Source organism: Antennarius striatus, chromosome 11 (genome assembly GCF_040054535.1).
Source record: "Antennarius striatus isolate MH-2024 chromosome 11, ASM4005453v1, whole genome shotgun sequence".
NCBI lineage: Eukaryota > Metazoa > Chordata > Actinopteri > Lophiiformes > Antennariidae > Antennarius > Antennarius striatus.
Window position 1 is genome coordinate 5,394,112 of NC_090786.1, and position 20,540 is coordinate 5,414,651.

General features: G+C 43.7%; 1 protein-coding gene across 7 annotated transcripts in view; it reads right to left on the minus strand.

Moving 5' to 3' along the window:
• The window catches only part of ehbp1 (EH domain binding protein 1), a 103,371-nt gene that overhangs the window by 50,987 nt on the left and 31,844 nt on the right, over positions 1-20,540 (minus strand). For all 7 annotated transcript variants that reach the window (XM_068326705.1, XM_068326704.1, XM_068326703.1 and 4 more), the window contains 4 exons: positions 19,120-19,366; positions 6,267-6,445; positions 5,614-5,662; positions 291-1,097 (listed from right to left, as the gene is read on the minus strand). In XM_068326705.1, the coding sequence (XP_068182806.1) occupies positions 291-1,097; positions 5,614-5,662; positions 6,267-6,445; positions 19,120-19,366 (1,282 nt within the window). The remainder of the gene's footprint in view (positions 1-290; positions 1,098-5,613; positions 5,663-6,266; positions 6,446-19,119; positions 19,367-20,540) is intronic.

Genomic DNA, 20,540 nt, shown 5'->3' on the forward strand with positions numbered 1-20,540 from the left:
ACTGCCATCAACTGAAGGGATGAGAAATATAATGAAAAATATAATGAAATGTCAAAGCAGGGGGTTGTCCTGGCTGCCTTCTATACTCGCCACAAGTTAAGGGCCCGGCCCGATGCGTCCGGGGCTCAGCCTCCAGACAGGTGACAGCGTCAAATGCAGAAAGGAGAAATTTTGGATCGTCTCTGCTGTGGTATCAGTGAGGTCAGCGTTTCATGTTTAGCAAGTACCAGAAGGGAAAGCGGTGAATACCAATAGATTTTGCTTCTGTGGTTTTTCAGCTGTTTTTCTACCTGCTTTGGGGGCGGGTCCGTGTGGTTGACGGGCGGGGGGTTCACGTCTGAAGCAGGCTCGGACTCTGAGTGACGCAAGCTGGCCCTCTTCTTCTTGATGAGGTCAGCGTCCCTGTTGTAGGAGCAGCCCAGTTTCTGGTGAGGTGGCGATGAAGAGGAGGAGGAGGACGGTGCTCTCCTGGTGGGGGACGCTGGTTCTGTACTTTCCTCCCTTCTTTCCTCCACCGCCTCATCTCTCTGCTGTTTCTCCTTCTCCGTTTCTCTCTCTACTCTCTGGGGCAGTTCGCTGAGGTCTAAAGTGTTGGACTTGAGTAGGTTCCCTCTGTCCACAGAGCCTGACGGGGTTGAGTGGGTGGAGTCTGTTCCTGAGGCGGTAAATGTTGTGCGTGGTGATGGGACAGGATGGGACTGTGAAGGTCCTGCTGCTGGCAGGCTAGTTGCATCTACTTCAGTCTTCCAACCTTGCTCCACCACCTCTTCCTCAGTGGCTTTAGTGCCATTAGATTCCCCTCCAGCAGAATCGACGGGCTGAGAGTTTGCTGGGCGGTGCTGTACGTCATTGAGCTCGGCATAAAACTTATCCTGATCGATGGAGGCGTTGGTGTCAGTCTCAAAGTCGCCTACCTTGTAGGTACTACGACTGCTATTTGCCTCTATCTGTACCACGTTGAGCTCCTCTCCGGAGAAGTGGGCCCGAATCTGGTACAGGTAGGTCATGACTGTCAGTTTGTCAGGGATGGCCAGCAGCACCATGTCCGAAGGTTCCAGAAGACGAGAGATACCCAGGCTGGCAAAGCCGTCGTACGCCTGCCAACAACAAAAAGACACCCATTTAATTAAAAGAAAGAAAAAGACGGGGTTAAGATATGGCACCATTTCTGCTGATCCCGACATAAGAGACATGTGGTTAAGGGGTTAAATCTTATGCGCTAACAGTAACATCTAAACACGGCTCCTATTCTAGAAATTCCTCTTCTGAACTTAGTTGTGATGCTGAATTAGTTGAGAATGCTTTAATATCGCTGTTTGAAAAAGCAATCCAAGAAATGTTTAATAAAGGAAAAGTGCTGAAAGGGAAGGTAGAAAGACGATGCTTGATTAAGTCTGGTTTATTTTTCAGACATATTGGTGCGTGATCCGTGTGTGTGTGAGTGTTCACATGTGTTTGTGCGTGAGAGACATCTTCGGCGTGACCGCTGACAGGTCATGTCAGGGATGGTTGTCCCCGATAAGAGGCGCAGATACCCCAAGACAGAACGCTTAATCCCAAAGTGTGGGTGTGCGAGTGTATGTCCTTATCTCCCCCCTACATCAACCTGCCCACGCTCTCCGTCACGCGTGTAATTGGTCTGATTAGAGTCTGATGAGAAAATACAAGTTTGATTATCAAGCGACACATGAAACCCAATCCCCCATCACCAGATATACTGAGACAGAGAGAAAGAGAGAGAGAGGGAAGGGATGAAAACCATTATCACAGCCAATGACAGGTAAATAAATAGATTAACAGCACACACATACTACCTCCGTTCCCACACACACACACACACACACACACACCCTTCCCATCCATCTCTCTGAGGTATCACGGCTTGTATCTGGCCTGCTTGATAGTGTTGATCTAATTCCAACCTGTTGCGGCGCTCGTTTGTTTCACTGCCTGCGTAGATCTCCCCAGTCTATCAATCTCTTCGTCTTTTTCCGTCTCCCTCTCTGATTTCCAAACCCAGTACCATCTGTTTGTTTTTTGTTTTTTTATAAACCTTTATTTACCCCAGAGTTTGTTCTGAAGTGCCCGATTATTTGTTTTTGGGCCTGTGCCAAATACAAAACTACCTTTTAAACGTTTACCCTGAGCAAAGCGAGCAAACGAGGAAACAATTTCCCAATTTTTCTCAATTTCCCATCTATTATGGTGCCTTTACTGAACAGTCAGTCTCACCTCTTTTGCCTAATTCTATTGCTAGAAAGCTTGTGTTTGTGCTGACAGAGATGAAGCATGAAGAATCACCAGAGCAGGAAAAAAAAGGGGAGAACAGAGTGGTGTTTGCCTTTACAGCAAGACTACTGAAGTTCTCCCCCTTACACTGGCAGAAAGGGTATATAAAAGAGAAAAGAGAAAAAAGAATACGGGGAATAAGAGGGCCTGATTGGGTTTCTAACAAGTATTCAGGGGAGCAAAGTGTGCTTGCATTGTTCTCCTCTTGCCCAGGGTAGGTTGTGAAAGAGAGCGACAACTTTGCCGCTCAATGGGGGCAGAATGAAAGCGAAAAGAGCGAGAGTGGAAAAACGTGAGAGCTGCATGTGGAGGAAGACGGGAGGGAGGCTCTCTGTCTGGGTTTTGTTTCAGTGTCGATGTTGGTCTTGACATGTGCTACAGTCTTTTTGACCTTGGTGTCATGATTTTATTCTTTCAATATCTTCTGTCCTAGCTTGACAAGCGGGGATCGTCTCACACTCATACTGAGACTCTGATGACTGCTGAAGCAGGAGCCGTTGTGTGGAGGTGAATTGTTTTCTGTTTTTGACAGCCCACGGTTCCCGTCTGTCTGCAGCAAGTAAAGGATGGCCGCCGCATCCTTTCTTGTGAGCGTACTTCAAAATAAGCAATGTTTTTGTACTATCCCTTCCTTTTAAACCCCTCTGTGGCGCTCACCTGTTTGCTCACTAAAATGAAAATCATTCGCATTGGGGTTGATCTAGAACAGAATGAACGCTTTTAATTTAAAACCATCTGAAGATTTCTTGAAAGAGGAGCATCCTTTAAGCAGCTGGAATTTCAAGAATTAATTATTGTTCACGGTCTTAATGTAGTCATATTATAATCATTGTTTTTCTAATAAATAAATGACTCCCAACTTACTGCAATTCACTTACAAACATCTCTAATATGTACAGTAAAAATCTTTTTAAATAGAGGTGACTTTCTTTTTTCACACCACATATATTACAGCAACAACTTCTCTAAAACGCATATAACTTATTTTGGAGAATACACACTTCATCATTCAGCTGACAAAGGTTTTGGTCTGGACTAAATGTCACTGCTGCCTGCCCCAGGGTGCCCCTCCTGCTCCTGCCCCCCTCCAACCTCTACTCCCTGTGTGTGACTGACAGCTATCTATCGCTGTCAATCATCAAACCTCCCCCTCCCCTCAGCCCAACCCCTCATGGTTGTGCTCAGGGAGCTTTAACCTGGTGCTTGGTGTTACACTATCAGATGGCAAGACAAATGACTTCTCCTTGGCCTCATTACACACACACACGCACACACACGCGCACACACACACACACACACACACACACACACACACACGCACGCACGCACGCGCACACACACACACACACACACACACACAATCTAAACATGCTAACTCCTATAATGGACAAACGAACATGTGGACATCCCTCCACAAACGTGCACACGTGAACACATTCATTGATAATGGCTCATTTCAAAGGCTGTTCAGAATATTCACCTCTCTTTTTTTTTCCTGCCCACCCCCCCATTATTGATTGCCCTTATCTGTCATAATTCAGCACAGACGAAGCGCACTGCAATCATTCCTCAGAGATAGACAGTGAAAGGAAAAGAGGGCTTGTCCATCAACCGGCCATGAAAAGCAGAGATAAGTGTTGTTTCTATATATTTCCATTTCTGCAGTCTCTTCTATATAAATCCTATACATTCTAATAACTCTAAGCAAGATAACTTTACATGGTAATGTGACTGGGAACTTTCATTCTGCTGTTGATATATTTTGATTTCTGCTGTCTTTACTGTCCTTTCTTTCATTCTTCCGTCTACAGTGTCCTTTTCCTGGCTTTCTCCGTCTCACGCCCCCCCCCTTCTCTTATTCGACACCTCCAGGGCGCTACATGAGACCACACAATGCTTTACTCATCTTTCCCTTCGTCTGGAAACGTTGGATGTCACGGTCACAGTCGTCAGCGACACCCAGTGTAATTCATATCCGGCTAGTGTGTGTGTGTGTGTTTGTGTGTGTGTGTGTAACTGCTGGAAACATACCAACAGCTTCCTGCTGACACATTTATTAGCACATTTATGAGCTTGTACCTTGTTTGGCACGTCCACAGTCACTTCTCTACACGTGTTCTCAGATTCTTGATGACCAAATGAAGACTTCAGCAGTTAGCTGCTATGCAGTCGTGTCTCCTCTGTGCACAAGAAGGGCCCCAATGGGGCAACATATACCAGCAGATGGCGTAGATCCTTCGAGTTGCCGGTCACAGCACTGGGTGCAGTACTACAGCCATTCACCAGGTATCACCTCGTACAGCATATTCCCATGTTACTTATATCTAACCAATTTCTTCAGGGCTACTTGAGCACCTGGAGGGGGGTGAGGGGCAGTTAACAGATATGGAATTGGGTCTCTCCCTCACCCTCCACTGTGGCTATTGTCAACAGGGTAGCATTCATGCCTAACAGGGCCACCAGAGGTTATCGCCGAGCCAGAGTGTGTGTGAGAAGAGGAAATCAAGCTGCAGGAACCCGAAGCATATCGTTCTGTGTAGCCCTCGGGGGCCAAAGAGGGGACATGGCATCTGTGTGGATATATATATATATATATATATATGTGTGTGTGTGTGTGTGTGTGTGTGTGTGTGTGTGTGTGTGTGATTGTGTAGTAGCAGAGTGAAAGAAAAATATATCAGAGTTCATTGGAAGTGTGTACATAAAAAATAAAAGAGGGGAAAGCGGGGTGTGTGTGCGAGAGGTACACCTCCTACTGTGAATACGCAGATAATGGTGACATAGCACAGCAAGGAAAAAAAACAGCAAATGAACAGATTATTCAGTTGAGCTTTAAGAGAGTAAATGTGTGCATCCTAATTTTTAAAGAGAAGATGTGAATGAAACCAGGGGGTTCAGTAAATGTGGACTACCTTTGCAGATAAGACCTTTAAACACATACGTATCAGCCCTCACACGCTCGTTCATGCTCTTACACCAATAAAAAATGTGAGCAACACCAGACAAACGTGATCTTGTTGAACAAAGATTTGCGTCTACATGCAGTTCAGTCAGTTCCAACAGGCAGTAAAGACTCTGCCTCACCTCAGCCAGGTGCATGAGCTGGTGCTTAAATGCATCGCAGCGGGTGGGGGTTCTTTTATAGAAAACACCATTTTAACATCATATTACTTGTACCTGATTGTGAGAGTGCACCCCCCCCCACCAATCAAACACACAAAGTATATCCAGGGATTAATGACAGATTTCTAAGTAAGGCCAAATGGAGATGTGGACAGGAGGGAGCTAGGTGGTGTGAAGGACTTGACGCTGGCTGCCTCGTACCTTTTTGTTGTTTTCTTTAATATCCTGAGGATTGAGCATCTTGTAGTCTCTGGAAAGAACAGTGGGGAGGTGTGGGAGGGAGTAAAAAAAATGGGAGGGGGGGAGAGAATGGAACATAGAGAGCGATAGAAGAAAGAGAGTGGCATTTAAATATGCATCACATGTAATGGCATTAGAACTGAAACATGCAATTTCATAGCAGCGCAATCAACAGAACTAATAGAGTGGAAAATATGTAAAAATAACACACCATAAGCACAAACACACATACATACTTGCACACAATGATGTCTACACAGAGCATGGTTGTAATTTTAAGTGTTATGTACGAAACATTTAAGGTAGTGAGTCAACTGTTGGTGGCATACTTTCAATTCAAATACCAAGCTGACAGGTTGTGTGAGGAGACGGCCGGGTCTTAATCAAACACACTGACAGAGATGATTGATGGGGTAATGAATGATGACAGGTTAAATGCGCAAACACAATATCAAGTTAAAGAGACAAATGAAGAGAGTCTTTGTCTTATCTGAGCCCACAAGTCTGTTGCTTGGCAATGGGAGGAAGTTTTTACTACTGGATGAAGTTGTTTTTAATGATCTCTTCAGCAAAGCCAAGCAGATTGTTCTTGTCTGATTCTGTGCGTTTCGTACATTACGTCGGGCCTGAAGTGGTGCAGCAGGGCGCAGAAGGCCAGCCCGTTCCTCCAGGAGGTGGTGAAGTTGGTGATCTTTACCCCACGGTAGTTCTTGGTGACCTCGCGGCACCAAGCCAGCAGCGACTGGCTGGCGTTGGGTTTTCCTCCCAGGACCGGACTCGGGATGGGGCTGGGCTGCAGGCAGAGAGGAGGGAGAGAGGAAGAGAAACAGATTTTAAAAGTACAGTCATTTCTGCACTTTGAGGCACACTCGACTATAAGGTGCACCTTCAATGAATGGCCTATTTTAAATATTTTTCACATACAAGGCACACTGTTGGTTTTTGCACCTTGCAGTGTGGAAAATACTGTAATATTGGGAAATATCCAATCGTCACAACATGAAGTGTACTGATTTAACATATGTTGATATTAGGTCGTAATTTATATGCGCCTTTGTTGTGATATTTCTATTTTAATGATTGTCCACCTTTCTACTTCTCATTTATCCATCAATGACCTTTTGTTTTTATTCGTATATCTTATAATAATATTTGCATTACCACCATATAATGAGCCCACACAAGCATCTGCACCCATTTAGACAGCCATCATAATGACGGGTCATGCTCAAACAGCGTATGACCGTGGATAATGTAAACATCTTATTAATTAGCTCCGCCTTTGAAGTCTTATCTGGGTGGGAAGCTTTCACATTAGGAGCCTTTCCTCTCCCAGACTCAAAATCCCACAAATCCTTGGTGGCCCAGAGACGCTAGTCTTCTTCTGACGGCCAGCAGAAGCGAGGCCATTCTGATTATTCAGCTGGCCGTTCACTAATCTGGCAATGGAGCGACAGATAGGGGCTAATGCTCTCAGATCATTTGGGAGAGAAACGGCAAAAATGTCACTGAGCTTTTGATGAAATTCATTAGAGGATGGAAATCAAAAAGACTGTGAAATGTTCAAAGTCCAAGTCTGCATCACTATTGTAACCAAACATTAGCAGAAAGTAAGAAGAAAAAATCCCTGAATTAAAATAAATGTGTTAATGGAGTGCATCAAATTAATTTCACTTATAAAATGCTTTTTAAGCAAAAACATATAGAGTGTAAAATGTCTTCAACCGGCTTTGTTGAGCCACACTGACGATTTTCTGTGTATCTAAGACGACTGAAGACACTATGGGACTCCAGGTATCAGGCCTCGCAGCAAGACTGCCATGTTCTGCCTGTATGTGTAGCTTGTTGTAGAGTATTGTATAACAGCAGCATGGAAATCCCGATGCATGACGTGGTAATGCAAATCAAAACTTTACGTAACCAAGCCAATGATAGGTAATTGAGGACAACTTGCCTGACATCGACTATAACAAGTTAACCCAGTTTTTAAAAACACACACACACGCACGCACGCACGCACGCACGCACGCACGCACGCACGCACACACACACACACAATCCAACATATTGTTCTACATGGTGGAGGCCTGAGTAAAAAACACAAACTCTCCTTACAATGTGACTGCCTGAGCTGTATGGTGGCCAACAAACCCCCTCTGTTGGTGGCATTCTGCTACCGCAGGAAGAGGAAGGCACTGATGGGGGGGCTTCACGGAAAAGAAAAGCACGAGGTGATGGTTTGCTGGCATGACCACATTGAAGGTTCATGCAGACACTGTGATGACTTAAAGATTTTTATCCAGCGGTGTAGGGAATAAACGAAAATTATTTCGTTTGAGAGTGAAGGATGTGGAAATGGAGCCACGGCAGATGATGCAGAAGGGAATGTCCACACTGCTGAATACCCAACAAAAAATGAAATTTAACACCAAATAGAGATTTTAAATAATTAATGATTTAATTAATACGGATGAGACACTAAAACAATTTTATGTTATAGTCTAACCTATGACCAATCACCTGGAGCCTGCTAAGATACAGCAACAGCCAAATTAGATGAAAGAGACTGGAGGCCACCTCTCTAATAGTGAGTCCTAACTCCTAACCTTTGTACAAGTGTGTGTCTGTGTGTGGGTCTTGCGGGCCCCTATGGCAGTCTCATTATAAGGAGACTGTAGCGGGAGCCTGAGGGGCGGACTCTTGACATTTCCGGCTTTAAAAGAGGGCCTTAACCTTTCCTCACAGCTTCTCCAGACACGTTTTAGACGGCCTCGACAATGCCTCCATGCCACTCAGACAGAAAAGAGAAGGAAAAAAATAACAGCAGTGCAAGAGAAAAACAGGTCAAAAAGTCAATAAAGATGACAACACTGTCTGTCTTACTGGACGTGGATAAGGAGTCGCGTTCATGAACCTGGAAAACTATTTTAATACACTTAACATGTCACTCATTCAGATGTACTTCAAAGAATGAATAAATCATTCCCTAAAACGTCCCTGCACAACACAGCAGACTTCTCCTTAACATAAACTAAACCTGTTCTTTCAGTTGTCCTCTGAGACTGGCTGTGTGTGTCAGTAAAGGTGTGTGTGCGGGTTTCAGGGTGCAGTGGTTCTCCTCCAGGCCTCATCTTTCTGCTATTTCAAGTGTCGGTTGAAAGTATCTGTCTAATTTGAGCGCTCTAATTCCCTTGGATTAGAGACCAGGTGCTATTAAAGGAATTACACACAGACCACACTCTGTATTTTGTGCACTAAATAGCACACACCCACACAGACACAGACACACACACCCAACCGCTTAACGTAAGAAAGATGACTGACATAACAAACAAAAAATGTTCCAAATTGATTGGGGTAGCTGATTTACTCAATCGGCTACCCCGATTGAGTAAATCAGCTACCCCAACCATTATTACGGACTTTTTCAGATAAAGGTTTGCATCCACACACGCATTCCAGACATCAAATATTGAACAAATACCACATCTGCTTCCATGAAATTGGCTAAATTTCCTAAAGACACAAACACAGGAGGAGTGAAATTTTCATGAGGAGCAGAAATGGACCCTGACTTATCAAACAGTTTTCTGTCATGCCTAAAGGAAGGTGTGCATATATACATATTGTGTATATGTGTGTGTTTGTCTTTTATCTGTCTGTGTGAATGTCACTGAACGTGTGTGTGTGTGTGTGTGTGTGTGTGTGTGTGTGTGTGTGTGTGTGTGTGTAACACTGACGCAGCCGTGTAGCTAGCTCGGCTTGAGGGTAGGATTAGCGGCGAGCATTGCCTTGGCCCCCAAACCTTCCATATTAAAAAATGAAAAGGCAACCTTCGTTTCTATCAGTGGCACATAACCTCCGCTCTTCCTATTCCTTTGCTGCTATTACACATCGCCCTAACAGCCCGAGCAAAAAAATACAAGGTACTCACGACTCATTTCATTATTCCTCATGCCTTAGTGTCAACAACACACATCTGATGGAGAGCAGGGGAAAAAAAAGGAAGATGGCAAAAGGCAGTGAGAGAAAAAGAAGCAGGTTAAGCTCGCAACAATGCCCGAATGACAAGATAGGAGGAAACCTGGGAAAAGGAGCATCCAGGTTTCTATTTGTGCTGGTGTCAGGAGGATTTCTGGTGTCAGGAATTGTATCACAGGAGGGCAGGAAGTGATTCAAGATGATGGGCAAAGCGGATGAACCATGATATGGAAAAATAGAAAAACTGTCACAAGTTGATTTTTAGGTCTTAAGCAAGAGAACAATTGTGTAGCAGAAAATTAGTTCTTTTACATTATGGTAATGTCCAAAAATGTGTTGTGCTACATGAGCGCAGAGGCAATTTAAAATATCTCTTTTTGGAGAAACTTCACCATGCATACCGAGAGTAAACCTGACTTTACCAACATTGTAAAAGGCAAGGCTGAGGTAGAACGCTAATCATCATTTTCGACCCTACGTTGGCCTAAATTAAGCTGGACAAAAATATCGAACACGCAACCCATAATCGAATGACTCCCGAGTAAGAAGGCCGTCAAAATAGTTCTTTCCAAGTCCTAAAAAAAAACAGTGGGGAAACGCTTTAAGTGGCAGCTTTGCCTCTTCCCTTTGGGGCAAGACGCTTCAATGGAAACTTAACTGGCCTCAACCCAATGACATAAACCCAAGACTCTGTGGAAAAAAAAAAGAGCTTCCATGTCTTTCCAATCTCACTTTCATGGCTTCAAAGCAGTGTCAGGGAGTGTCAGATTTGAGGAGGTGTTGAATCTCATACTCTTTAAAACTTGTAATCCGCTCAAGGGGCCTACGGCACACACACAAAAAAAGTCTACATACACTTGTTCATACACACATTTACACACAATGCACATGCGCATAAATACACACTTCATTGTTGTCAGTGTAAAGTGCGCATACGGTACTGCACGCACACATTCTGCAGAAACACATGCAAACGCATGCAAAGTATGCAAGACAAGCACATATATGGAAATCCACACACACCCACCCACACGCACGCACGCACACACACAAATGCGCGCACCGATGATAGACAGTTTGGAATAGGAAAATAAACAGTGACAATCAGCTCCATTCACACACACTTGAAAAACATTAATACCTGTTCACACTTAAGAGGATAAAGGTTAGCACACTCAAGAGGCCCGTTCATCTTGTTACTGAATTGCTTTTGTGATCAGCTGAGCTCCAACTATCAACACGCTCAATTATTTAATTGCATGTTCAATCTAAACAAGCATTTTGTTCTAAAAAAGACAGAGGCGGAGAAAAAAAAGAAATAAGGAGTGATCCGTCTTCCTCCCGTGAAATTATGCTTCAGATTTCATTCACCGACTGCATGAGAGTGCGAGGGAGGGCGCAAAGTCCAATCAAAAGTTCAATTATGTAAATGGAGATGTGGAGTAGATGGAACAATAAAGAATGGGTGGGAGACAAAGGGCGGCGGCGGGAGAGGAGAGCAAACGTAGCGTGAAAAATAATACACATTAACATACAAAGGAAATATCGTATTACTGTTGTAATCACATGAAGGAGGGGTTTCTTGCACAGAGCCACAGAGAGAAGGTGTGCAAGCGCTTACGTGTGACGACGCATACGGGCACCTGTTAATTCAGACGTTCATTTATGTGTGTGAACAGGTAAAAGGGGAATGACAAACCCACCCCCCCCGACACATGTCACAGACAGAAGCTTCAATCCCACACAGAAAGACAATATTAGACTGTTTCTTCTATCTGTAGGCCACCGCTTTCTGTGAAATGAAAACAGTAGGAAAATATGTAAATACATTCATCATGATGGGGAGGAGGGGTTTGTGGTGATTTGCTCAGATGCAGATATGCTTCACATCTAGCAGTGAACCTGCAGGCCAAGACAGAGGGCCTTGAGGCGCTTGGCGGCTGAGATGTAAAATGCAAAATCAGGAAAAAGCGGTTTCGTTTTCCAGGACTGTTTTGCTTCCAAGACCTATTCAGTTCCAAAGGCATAACCACACAAAGCAGCAAGAAAAACAAGGAGAGGACCAGCAACGCTTTGAAACCGACATGAAAACTATTGACTGAGTAAACACAAAACAAACCACAAGAAATAACAGAAGCGGCAGAAGAACGAGTGGCTGTGCCAGGTTGCGCTGTCCCTACCCACCTCCTAGCCTGCTTAACGTGTAACACAGGGACATAATGTGTTGTAAGACAAATACAAAACACAAATATGACATAATGAATAAGCTGTATGTTTCCATTGGTTTCTACTTCGAAAAAAAGACTACAGAATCCAGAAAAAGGATCCAAAGATCTGAAATATTTATCCACCTCATCTTCCTCTGATAAACAAATTCGATTTGGAGGATGAAGTGAATTTGGAAGGGGGGGGGGGCTCTTATAAATCTCTAACATATTAATCTCCTTTAACAGCCATGTTCAACAAACAAATTAGTGGTGCAATGGATTCAGAGATCAGTCTTGCAGATAGAGGTGCCATTTATCAATTAATCTAGCCTGGGCAGGGAAACTCATTAAGGAGGCCTCTTTAGGAATTACGTTGCACAGGTAAAGAGGCTGCATGTGTGTGTGCGTGTGTGTGTGTGCGTGTGTGTGTGTGCGTGTGTGTGTGTCTGACGTTGGGGTCTTGACACAGCAGTTGCGCAATCCCCTCACAACAGGCTGCCATTGTCCGGCACACTGTGGGCTATAAAGTGATGAGAGGGGTGATAGCACAGCCAATTAAAATGAACATAATTACAAAGTCACCCCCTTGACTCCTGTTCAGAATACACATGCATCAATACACATATACTGGAGGAGGAAGGGAACGATGGTGGAGTGGAGGGAGGAGGATGAGGAGAGCAGGAAGTAGCAGGAGTCGGAGGATCTAACCACAAAGAAATTAAAGAAAAAGGAAACAGAGGTTTGAATAACTGAAGATGTTTACTGAAGTAAAATTTCTATTTAAGCAGTCGTTTGCCTTAATAAACAAGAGTCGATGAAGCTACCTGCAACAGATTTTTTCCCTACAACAAAATCCTCATTTTAGTGACTTCTGCAATTTCAAAGTCATTCCAGCCTTAAATCCAAACATCTTTGGTAGCTACGACCCCCCTGCAAAAACTTCTGGTGTCTGAGGTAGTGTGCTCCTATCAGCATCGGTTTCCGATGGACACCTGTCCCTAGTTGTATTATTCATGTGGACAGTTTCTGCTCAAAGTAAACTGAGATAAAGCTAAAATAAATGAAGAGGCTTCACCTCATTAAATGTGACACTGCCTTGGAATCAGACTTGGTTTTGTCATGAAAAAAAAAATAATGATTTGGATTTACTACCTCAATTGTTTGAAGAGAACTCTCCTGTGTTTGACCTGTGGTGTTTAGCATGTTAAAATTCCAACCTACACTCAGCTAAGTATTACAGGAAATGAGTCATTAGATTTTGAGATTTTTCATCTAGCAAGAAAAACACATTTTGATTTAAAAAAATAAGTGCAAAAGAACATTAGAGCATCACCAAGATATTGGGATTGTTTCTTTTGAAAGGATTTCAATCATTCCAAATGTCATGATAAAACCTTGTTGAAGTAAAAGCTATGGGAATGATCCCAGTCAGTGATCAGTGTCTTAAGTCGTGGAGATGCCACTCAGGATTTCAAACAGAAAATAAGAGCACACACCTGTCTGCTGCAACAGCCCAAAGAAGAGGCTGCTGTAGGGCTTCACACAAACATAAAACCCTCATCATTTCTACACTAGTTCTCCTTTCCAAATCACTCTGACTAATTCATGAAGTACTTCTTGGGTCTTTTATTAAATCATGCAGAGCGTTTTGGTTTAATTCAATTAAACTGCAGTGGGGCCACTTCAAGACGACAGGGGTAAGGTATGGCATGACTAAGTGAGCACCGTTTTCATGATTACGTGGGGGGTCTTAGACCTTCTAGGGGGTTGAAGGAGTTTTCAAGTGCACGGACTTCTATCTCCTCATCCAAAGCCTCCTTAAACCTCACCCCAAGAACCTTGGATCCTTCTGGGTTTAGGCCCACACACACCTGGAGCACTGGGGCAGACTCGGACCAGATTAAGATAAAGTTACCCCCTATGTCATTCAAACCCTTGGCCTCTATGATCACTGGATAGAAGGACACACACACACGAGACAAATGGTTTGGTTCATTCTCGTACACACTCAAACAGGCATGCACACACAAAGGACTTTCTGGTCATCCTCATAAGCCCTATTTGTCTGCTATAGAGCCTCTCATAGCAGACATCAATCATGGAGGGATTAGTCAATTCCCTCTCTACATGGCGAGGGGAAACTTCCCTTCAACTCTGAAGCACGTCTCTTCCAGAGATTACACAGCGATTTGTTTTCATTTTCTTCCATCTTCATCATTTTCTGTTTGACTTGTTTTTCATTTCTCTCTCTCTCTCTCTGCTGCTCTGCATCTTCCTTGTTCCCTCTCGCTGTAGTTTGTGAGGTAATCCTTGGCAGATAAAACTAAAGAGGACTTACCAAAGGCAGATTACAAGTGGGGCTTTGCGGAAGACCCTTTTTACACCAGACGGAGGGGAGCGAGTTCTTTTCAGCGTTTAACTCAGGAACTCGACATGCACCCACCAGAGGAAGAAAAATGATATCCGCATTTTACTGTAACTGGATCATAACGCATCTTGCACAAACACGTGACACACCTGCTCGCTAACAGTGTATAAAACTGAATGCAGAACGGTGCATAAATACACAGTTTAAACTTTTCAGATGGGACTGAAACAGCTGGGTTGCGGTCAGGTGTTCCTTCATACCTAACTTGAATACAGCGATCCCCTCCAGCATGAACCATCAACAGGAAGCCATGAGTAGCCCTAAACTGCATGATAGAAGAAATTGGGTCTCCCCTCTCCCACAAGATCTAATGACAGACCACTCAGAGACTGAAAATAAGAGTCGAGGAAGGGTCCACACCTGGGAAAAGGCAGACATTGAGAGGTACCGAATTAGCTTTACTCCTCTCCAGGATTATTCTCCTAATATTACAAGGCTTATAGAAAGGCCAGTGTGGCCAAGGGGAGCCACTGAACCCTCAATGTCTTAGAAATAGACTGCTATGACTGTTTCCCTGATAACATTGCTTCCCCGGTCTGCTTTGTCTTCTGATTCTTTACTTTAATTCACTTATATATTACTTCCAAGCGAAATAATAAAGTACATTCCTTCTTCTTCTCCTTCTCCTTCTGTGTGAAACAAGGAGTAATGAGTAAGAAAACAATCTGTTCCATAAGAAAACATCACCAGAAAGAACTCAGAAAGAACTTGATGCTCACTTTAGTAGAGGCCATTTTTGTCTTGACAAAAATGCTTGCAAATACAGGAGAGTATGGGATTCGTTCTGGTTTGGAGTTGTACTCATTTATAGAATGTCATTTACAAATTGCAAAAATTACAATTATTTTTATATTTTTATTTAAATTAAAAATAAAATAGCAAACCACAAGATCTGCCCTGCCCTCAATCTCAGTCTTGGTTATATCTGTTATACAAAGTTATGAGAAACGATGGAATAAGTTTGGACCAGATTAAATGATAAAATGACAAAAGACTTTGGAACAGGCAAAGATCAGAGGAGCAGAGATGGCTGTCCTCGTCTCTTGGGCGTCCCCCCACCCTCCACCAATAATATCCTTCAGTCGTCACGTCAACTTCAGGAACACGCCACTCTGTGGATGTGGTTCTATCACGCCGCGAACTTCGGGGAAAGCTAATTAAGAAATATCGCAGCCTTCTGCGAACTCAATTAAATAATGTTAATTTATTCTAATTTCAATTTGGAGGTAGTCTGAACTAAAGGACTGCGGGAGGGAGGCTGTGAAAACAAAGTCTGGGAGAGTGAGGAGAGCTGTGGCCTCTGCCTCCCCCCGGCGCAGGAGCTCTCACAACCTACAGAACTCTATTTAATTTGAACCCTTTGATTAACATAAGTAATCACACAAGCCCTTCAAGTGAAGGGGAGTAAAAAAAACCCCCACATACCTCTAGTGTTGGTTCTTTTTCTCATCTCTAAAAACAGGGAGTGTGTGAGGAGGAGAAGTAAATACAGGGAAAGACACCATGTTAGATTACATATCAACTGTTCTTTGGAATTTGTGTGTAGCCTTTTCTGTTGTAGCCTCCCTTTTATGAAGCAATCACCAGTCCGAGAATAAAAAAATCTATTTACCAGTCCTAGCAACTATCTTTTTTTAAGACATTGTTGAACTTTCTGTTGGAAGTTTTGCTCTGAGACGTTTGGGATTCTAACTTTTTTTTTTTTAAACATGAAAATAGCCAAATAATTTATGGAGCGGAAACTTGATCTGTAGAGCGGCCTGACTGTGGAACAGAGATGGAGATGAAACAAAAGGAGGAGCAGGGGATTCACTGAGTCACATGGAGGGGTGAAATCAGCCCCATCGGAAAGAGATTGACTGAAACAGACCAGACAAAGCTCAACAGCAACTGGCTCTGTTCATTTACATTAATCCTACAGATATTTCCATCCTACTTTTCTTTCACACATGCTACACTTCAATTTGACATCTTTGAGGATCTATATGGAGTTGAGACAATTGAAGAATGAAGTGCTTTGTTCAAGAACACTTAACGTAACATACTACAGTAATCCCTCATTACTCGCGGTTAATGTGTTCCAGGACCACCTGCAGAAAACAACAAGAACCTATACAGTCAGAGACTGCAACATCCCGCGACACCCCTGAATTCAAAATTTTACCCTGACCTCCTTGCGTAGGTCAAAGTTTAAAGCTAGTGCTCTGACCTACTTTCATAGATCAAATCACTAGCTTTGATCTATGGTCTTACTCACGCTGGCCTTCGCCTTCGTCTTTCCATCTTATCTGGTTCCTGAGTGTACAAAGGTTGAAAACTGACCTTGACCTAGATTTCTCAAGGTCAAGGTCATCATCTCATTTTCATCCACTTCGCCGCCCGAGTAATGTGCTTTTCGTTTCATCTTTCTATCTGCAACGGTTGTGAAGATATTTGGTGGATTAACGGACGGATGGACGGACACACAAACACTGACAATTACAATGCATCACAGCTTTGTAATCAATGGATGTAATCAATGCAAGGTAGTGGCAAGTGTCAAAGAAGTTGTCACTTGTGAGTCAAGAGACTTGCTGCTTACTTTCATAAAGACAGTTATTTATTCTGTTTCTTTAAATTCCAGGTTATACAGGCAAAAATACAGAGCTGGGGGCTCTTGTAGGAGCTTCATGTAAATGTCTATGTGTAAAACCTGTTTATATAGCAAGTCCTGCATACGTCCTGATTGTTCACTGGCCGACATTTAAGTGGATGACTTAAAATGATATAGAGGATAATACCAAAGTTAAAACAAAATGTTAGGCACAATATGACATCATTCATTTTTTAAAATTATTTTATTGGCTCATATCTTAACTTTATCTATATCCACATTCCCTCCCCCACATCCTGCTTTTACAGTGCTGTTACTATTAAAAGGAAATCTGGGGATCTTTACTGTTGGTGCTATTTTTATGATATTCCTGCCTTTTAAATATCAGTCTATGATCATATTAATGTATTTCAAGCACAGACACACTTGACAGTTTGCTAGTGCTCGAACAGCTGCTACTTGCACTAATGTTACCTTTGCACTGAATAGAGGTGTTATTGGAAAACAGGAGGGAAAGCATGCTAATCTCTTCAGGTTAGCAAAAACAAGATTTTGTCTTACAAAACACGTATGAGACATTTCATACCCTTCAGGGCCAGTTGTAAATGAATAACTGAATATGGCGCCTTCAATATATCAATTTTGATTCACACTCTGAGATTAGACCTAGATGTCTGCTAGTGTGTTTATCTTGGTACTACACACCAACCGTCCACATGAACAGTCGCTGTGAATAAATCTAAATGGAAACATCTTATATGAGAGAGGCAGAGGTGAGCTGCCTTTTGGGTGAAGATGCTAGCTGCCCCACTCTGTACCCACTGAACAGAGCCCACGGCACGCTAGAAACTATAACAACAGACACACACACACACACACACATGCGCATGTATGGACGCACATATCTATACTCTACACACGTTCGTAGTGAAATAATGTGTTGGTTCCTCATAGTGGGAATGTGTCTTCTTAATCCTCTCTGACTTCATACATTCAAAGGTCATCTCACAGCCTACACATGGCTGAGGCGCACATGTGCCATGAATAAGAAAAGAGAAACCTCGTCACACGAGCTGTACGTGTCCGTGTCAACAAACCCTGTAGGCCTATACTTGTTTACTGTGAACATCCTATCTTTCTTTCTGCGATTCCCTTGCCATCTTCCTTCTCTTCACCCTCCATCCTTCGCTATCTTCCACCTATCCAACGCAAACCCCCCCCCCCCCTCTTATGCTTCCCTCCCTCCCCGCCATCCTGAGCTGCAGAGACAGGGGCATCTCTTGGTGAAGTGTGGCCCATCACAGGCCACTGGCTTTGGGTAATTAAAGTCGTTTAGGGCCCCTCAACCACGGTCACAGGCAACTGCAGCTGGGTGATAAAGGCACTGTGCCATAATTACATGGCCGGCCAGCATCACCGCCCAGCTACACTAAAACAGTCAGCTAGGATGGGAAGGAGGGACCTGTGTGTGTCTGTGAATAAGTACTGTACGGTGTGTATTTGTGTGTGTGTGTGTGAGTGTGTGTGCATGTGCGTGCAGGGGGTCAACACCCCCTTGTGATCGCTCTGCTGTAGTTAAGCCCCCTGTTTAAGCTCCACATAGGTTCATTGAGCCCCCTCATGCACATACACACATTTTTTTTCCTTTCAAACACACCCCATCCCCATAACCCCCAGCCAATCATTCCCCACCAATGGTCTGGCTCCTGCCTTGAGTGTGTGTGACCATCAGCCATTTAATTAGACCCAGCCGTGATGTACCTAATTTAAATAAATAAATAAACATACGAAAACACCCCAATAAACAAATACCTATATTCAAATGAGGAGCTCCGGAGTGTCATGAGCATAAAGAATGGGGCAGGAGATGGGATTGTGCAGGCGGAAAAAAACTTAATGTAAAAACCACTGAATGTGGACACACCAGTTCAAACATTTGCACACACATGCAAAATATTTTTGAGTAGAGGAATGAGTTGGAGCGGATGAAAACGCCTAGAGCACGGGTTCCCGACGCTTTCACCTCAAAATATCGGTGCCAGGGATTCCCGACCTGCACCATCTCCAGCAGAGGTTGAGGACACACACACTGAGGTGCACACATACAGGAAGAGGCTTTTCCAGACACACAACACATAATTATATTTGCAGATTCATAGGATTTTATCCTATGAATATACAGCTAGTTAGATATGTTATTATTTTCAAACGTGTGTTTCAGGGATCAAGTTGGACCCATTGGAGTGGGGCTTGGTTACCTTGGGGGAAGAGGAGGCCAGCTCTCTCCCCATCACTGCTGCGACCGGGCTGGGAGCAACAGGCTCCAGTCTGTCCCTGTCTGGAAGAGAGCTGGGTTTGGAAGCTGACAGACTGGGGCCAAGGCTGGGGTTGAAACTTGGAGGCAGAGGAGCCCTCCTCTTCTGGCCACTGCCCAAATCCAGGGAGGGGCTACCATCTGGGGGCCGCGTAGGGCTCGCTGACCTTGGCTCATAGAACGGGTTGGATCTGAAAACAAGGGGAAGACAAGGAATAAAGCATCTCACGTTAGAAAGCACATAAATCTTACACAGATTAAATAGAAGCTACGGTGTTAGCAGATATGGTTAGCACTGATTAACAGGTTGTTTATAGGTTCAAAAATTTCTAATGACGATTTTTAATAATATATTCCTAATTTATGCAAAGCAACATGTGAGAAGATGAATCGGTACACATGCCACAATTAGAGAAACAGAACATTTAGACCTCAGTGCTGTATAAAGCCGCCTGCGGCTTCAACTGCCCATTGTTGACTTAAACATGAGGAAATTACTGGATGGAGAGAGTTTGGTGCAAAACAAAGAACAACACACACAAGTGGTAAGGTAATAGAAGATGCAGGTGCACAGAGGTCAGGTCCGCCTGACCTCATATCTTACTGCCCAAGTTGGAGCAATGACAGACAGGCAAAAGTACTCAAGCGCATATGCGCGCACACACACACACACACACACACACACACACACACACACACACACACACACACACACACACACACACACACACACACACACACACACACAATATACAGGCATGCTTGTGGCACTGAAAGCAGTGGCATGACCTTGAGAGATTCACTCAACACGCTACAAGCAATCCTAAACAAACACGAGAGACGATGGAGACGGCGGGGGCGAGAGTGAGAAAGAAAAGCAACCAGGTATCTTTCTGAAGGAGAAGGTTAGAGCTGCTTGGTGTCTGAATAACCACAGAGAGGCACAGAGAGGGACAAAGGAGAAGGGATGTGAAGAAAGGAGGAACAGGCAGGCCCATAGAGCAGCTCCAACAAACCAGCACAAGCTAACAGACACGTGAAAGGACTCAAGTCAAAACACTGCACTGCCCTCTTGAACTCTCTATTCTGCAGAGAACCACTCCTGGAGTAAAAGGCAGCAAAAGAAACATGCCAGTCAATAACCCGTCTGTCTTTAGACAGCCAGGGAGACTAAAACACATGGCTATGACAGCTCCACTCAACCCTAACCCTAAACTCAACCTCCTTTTTAGGTAAGCGTAGGTGGACTATGTCATCTAATGTTCAGTGGAACTGGGACTTTATCACCAGACCTAACAGTTCTGACATATTTAAGTGATGCAAAAACAACCAAAGGAATAAGAAGGGAATGAAGGAGGAAAGGGG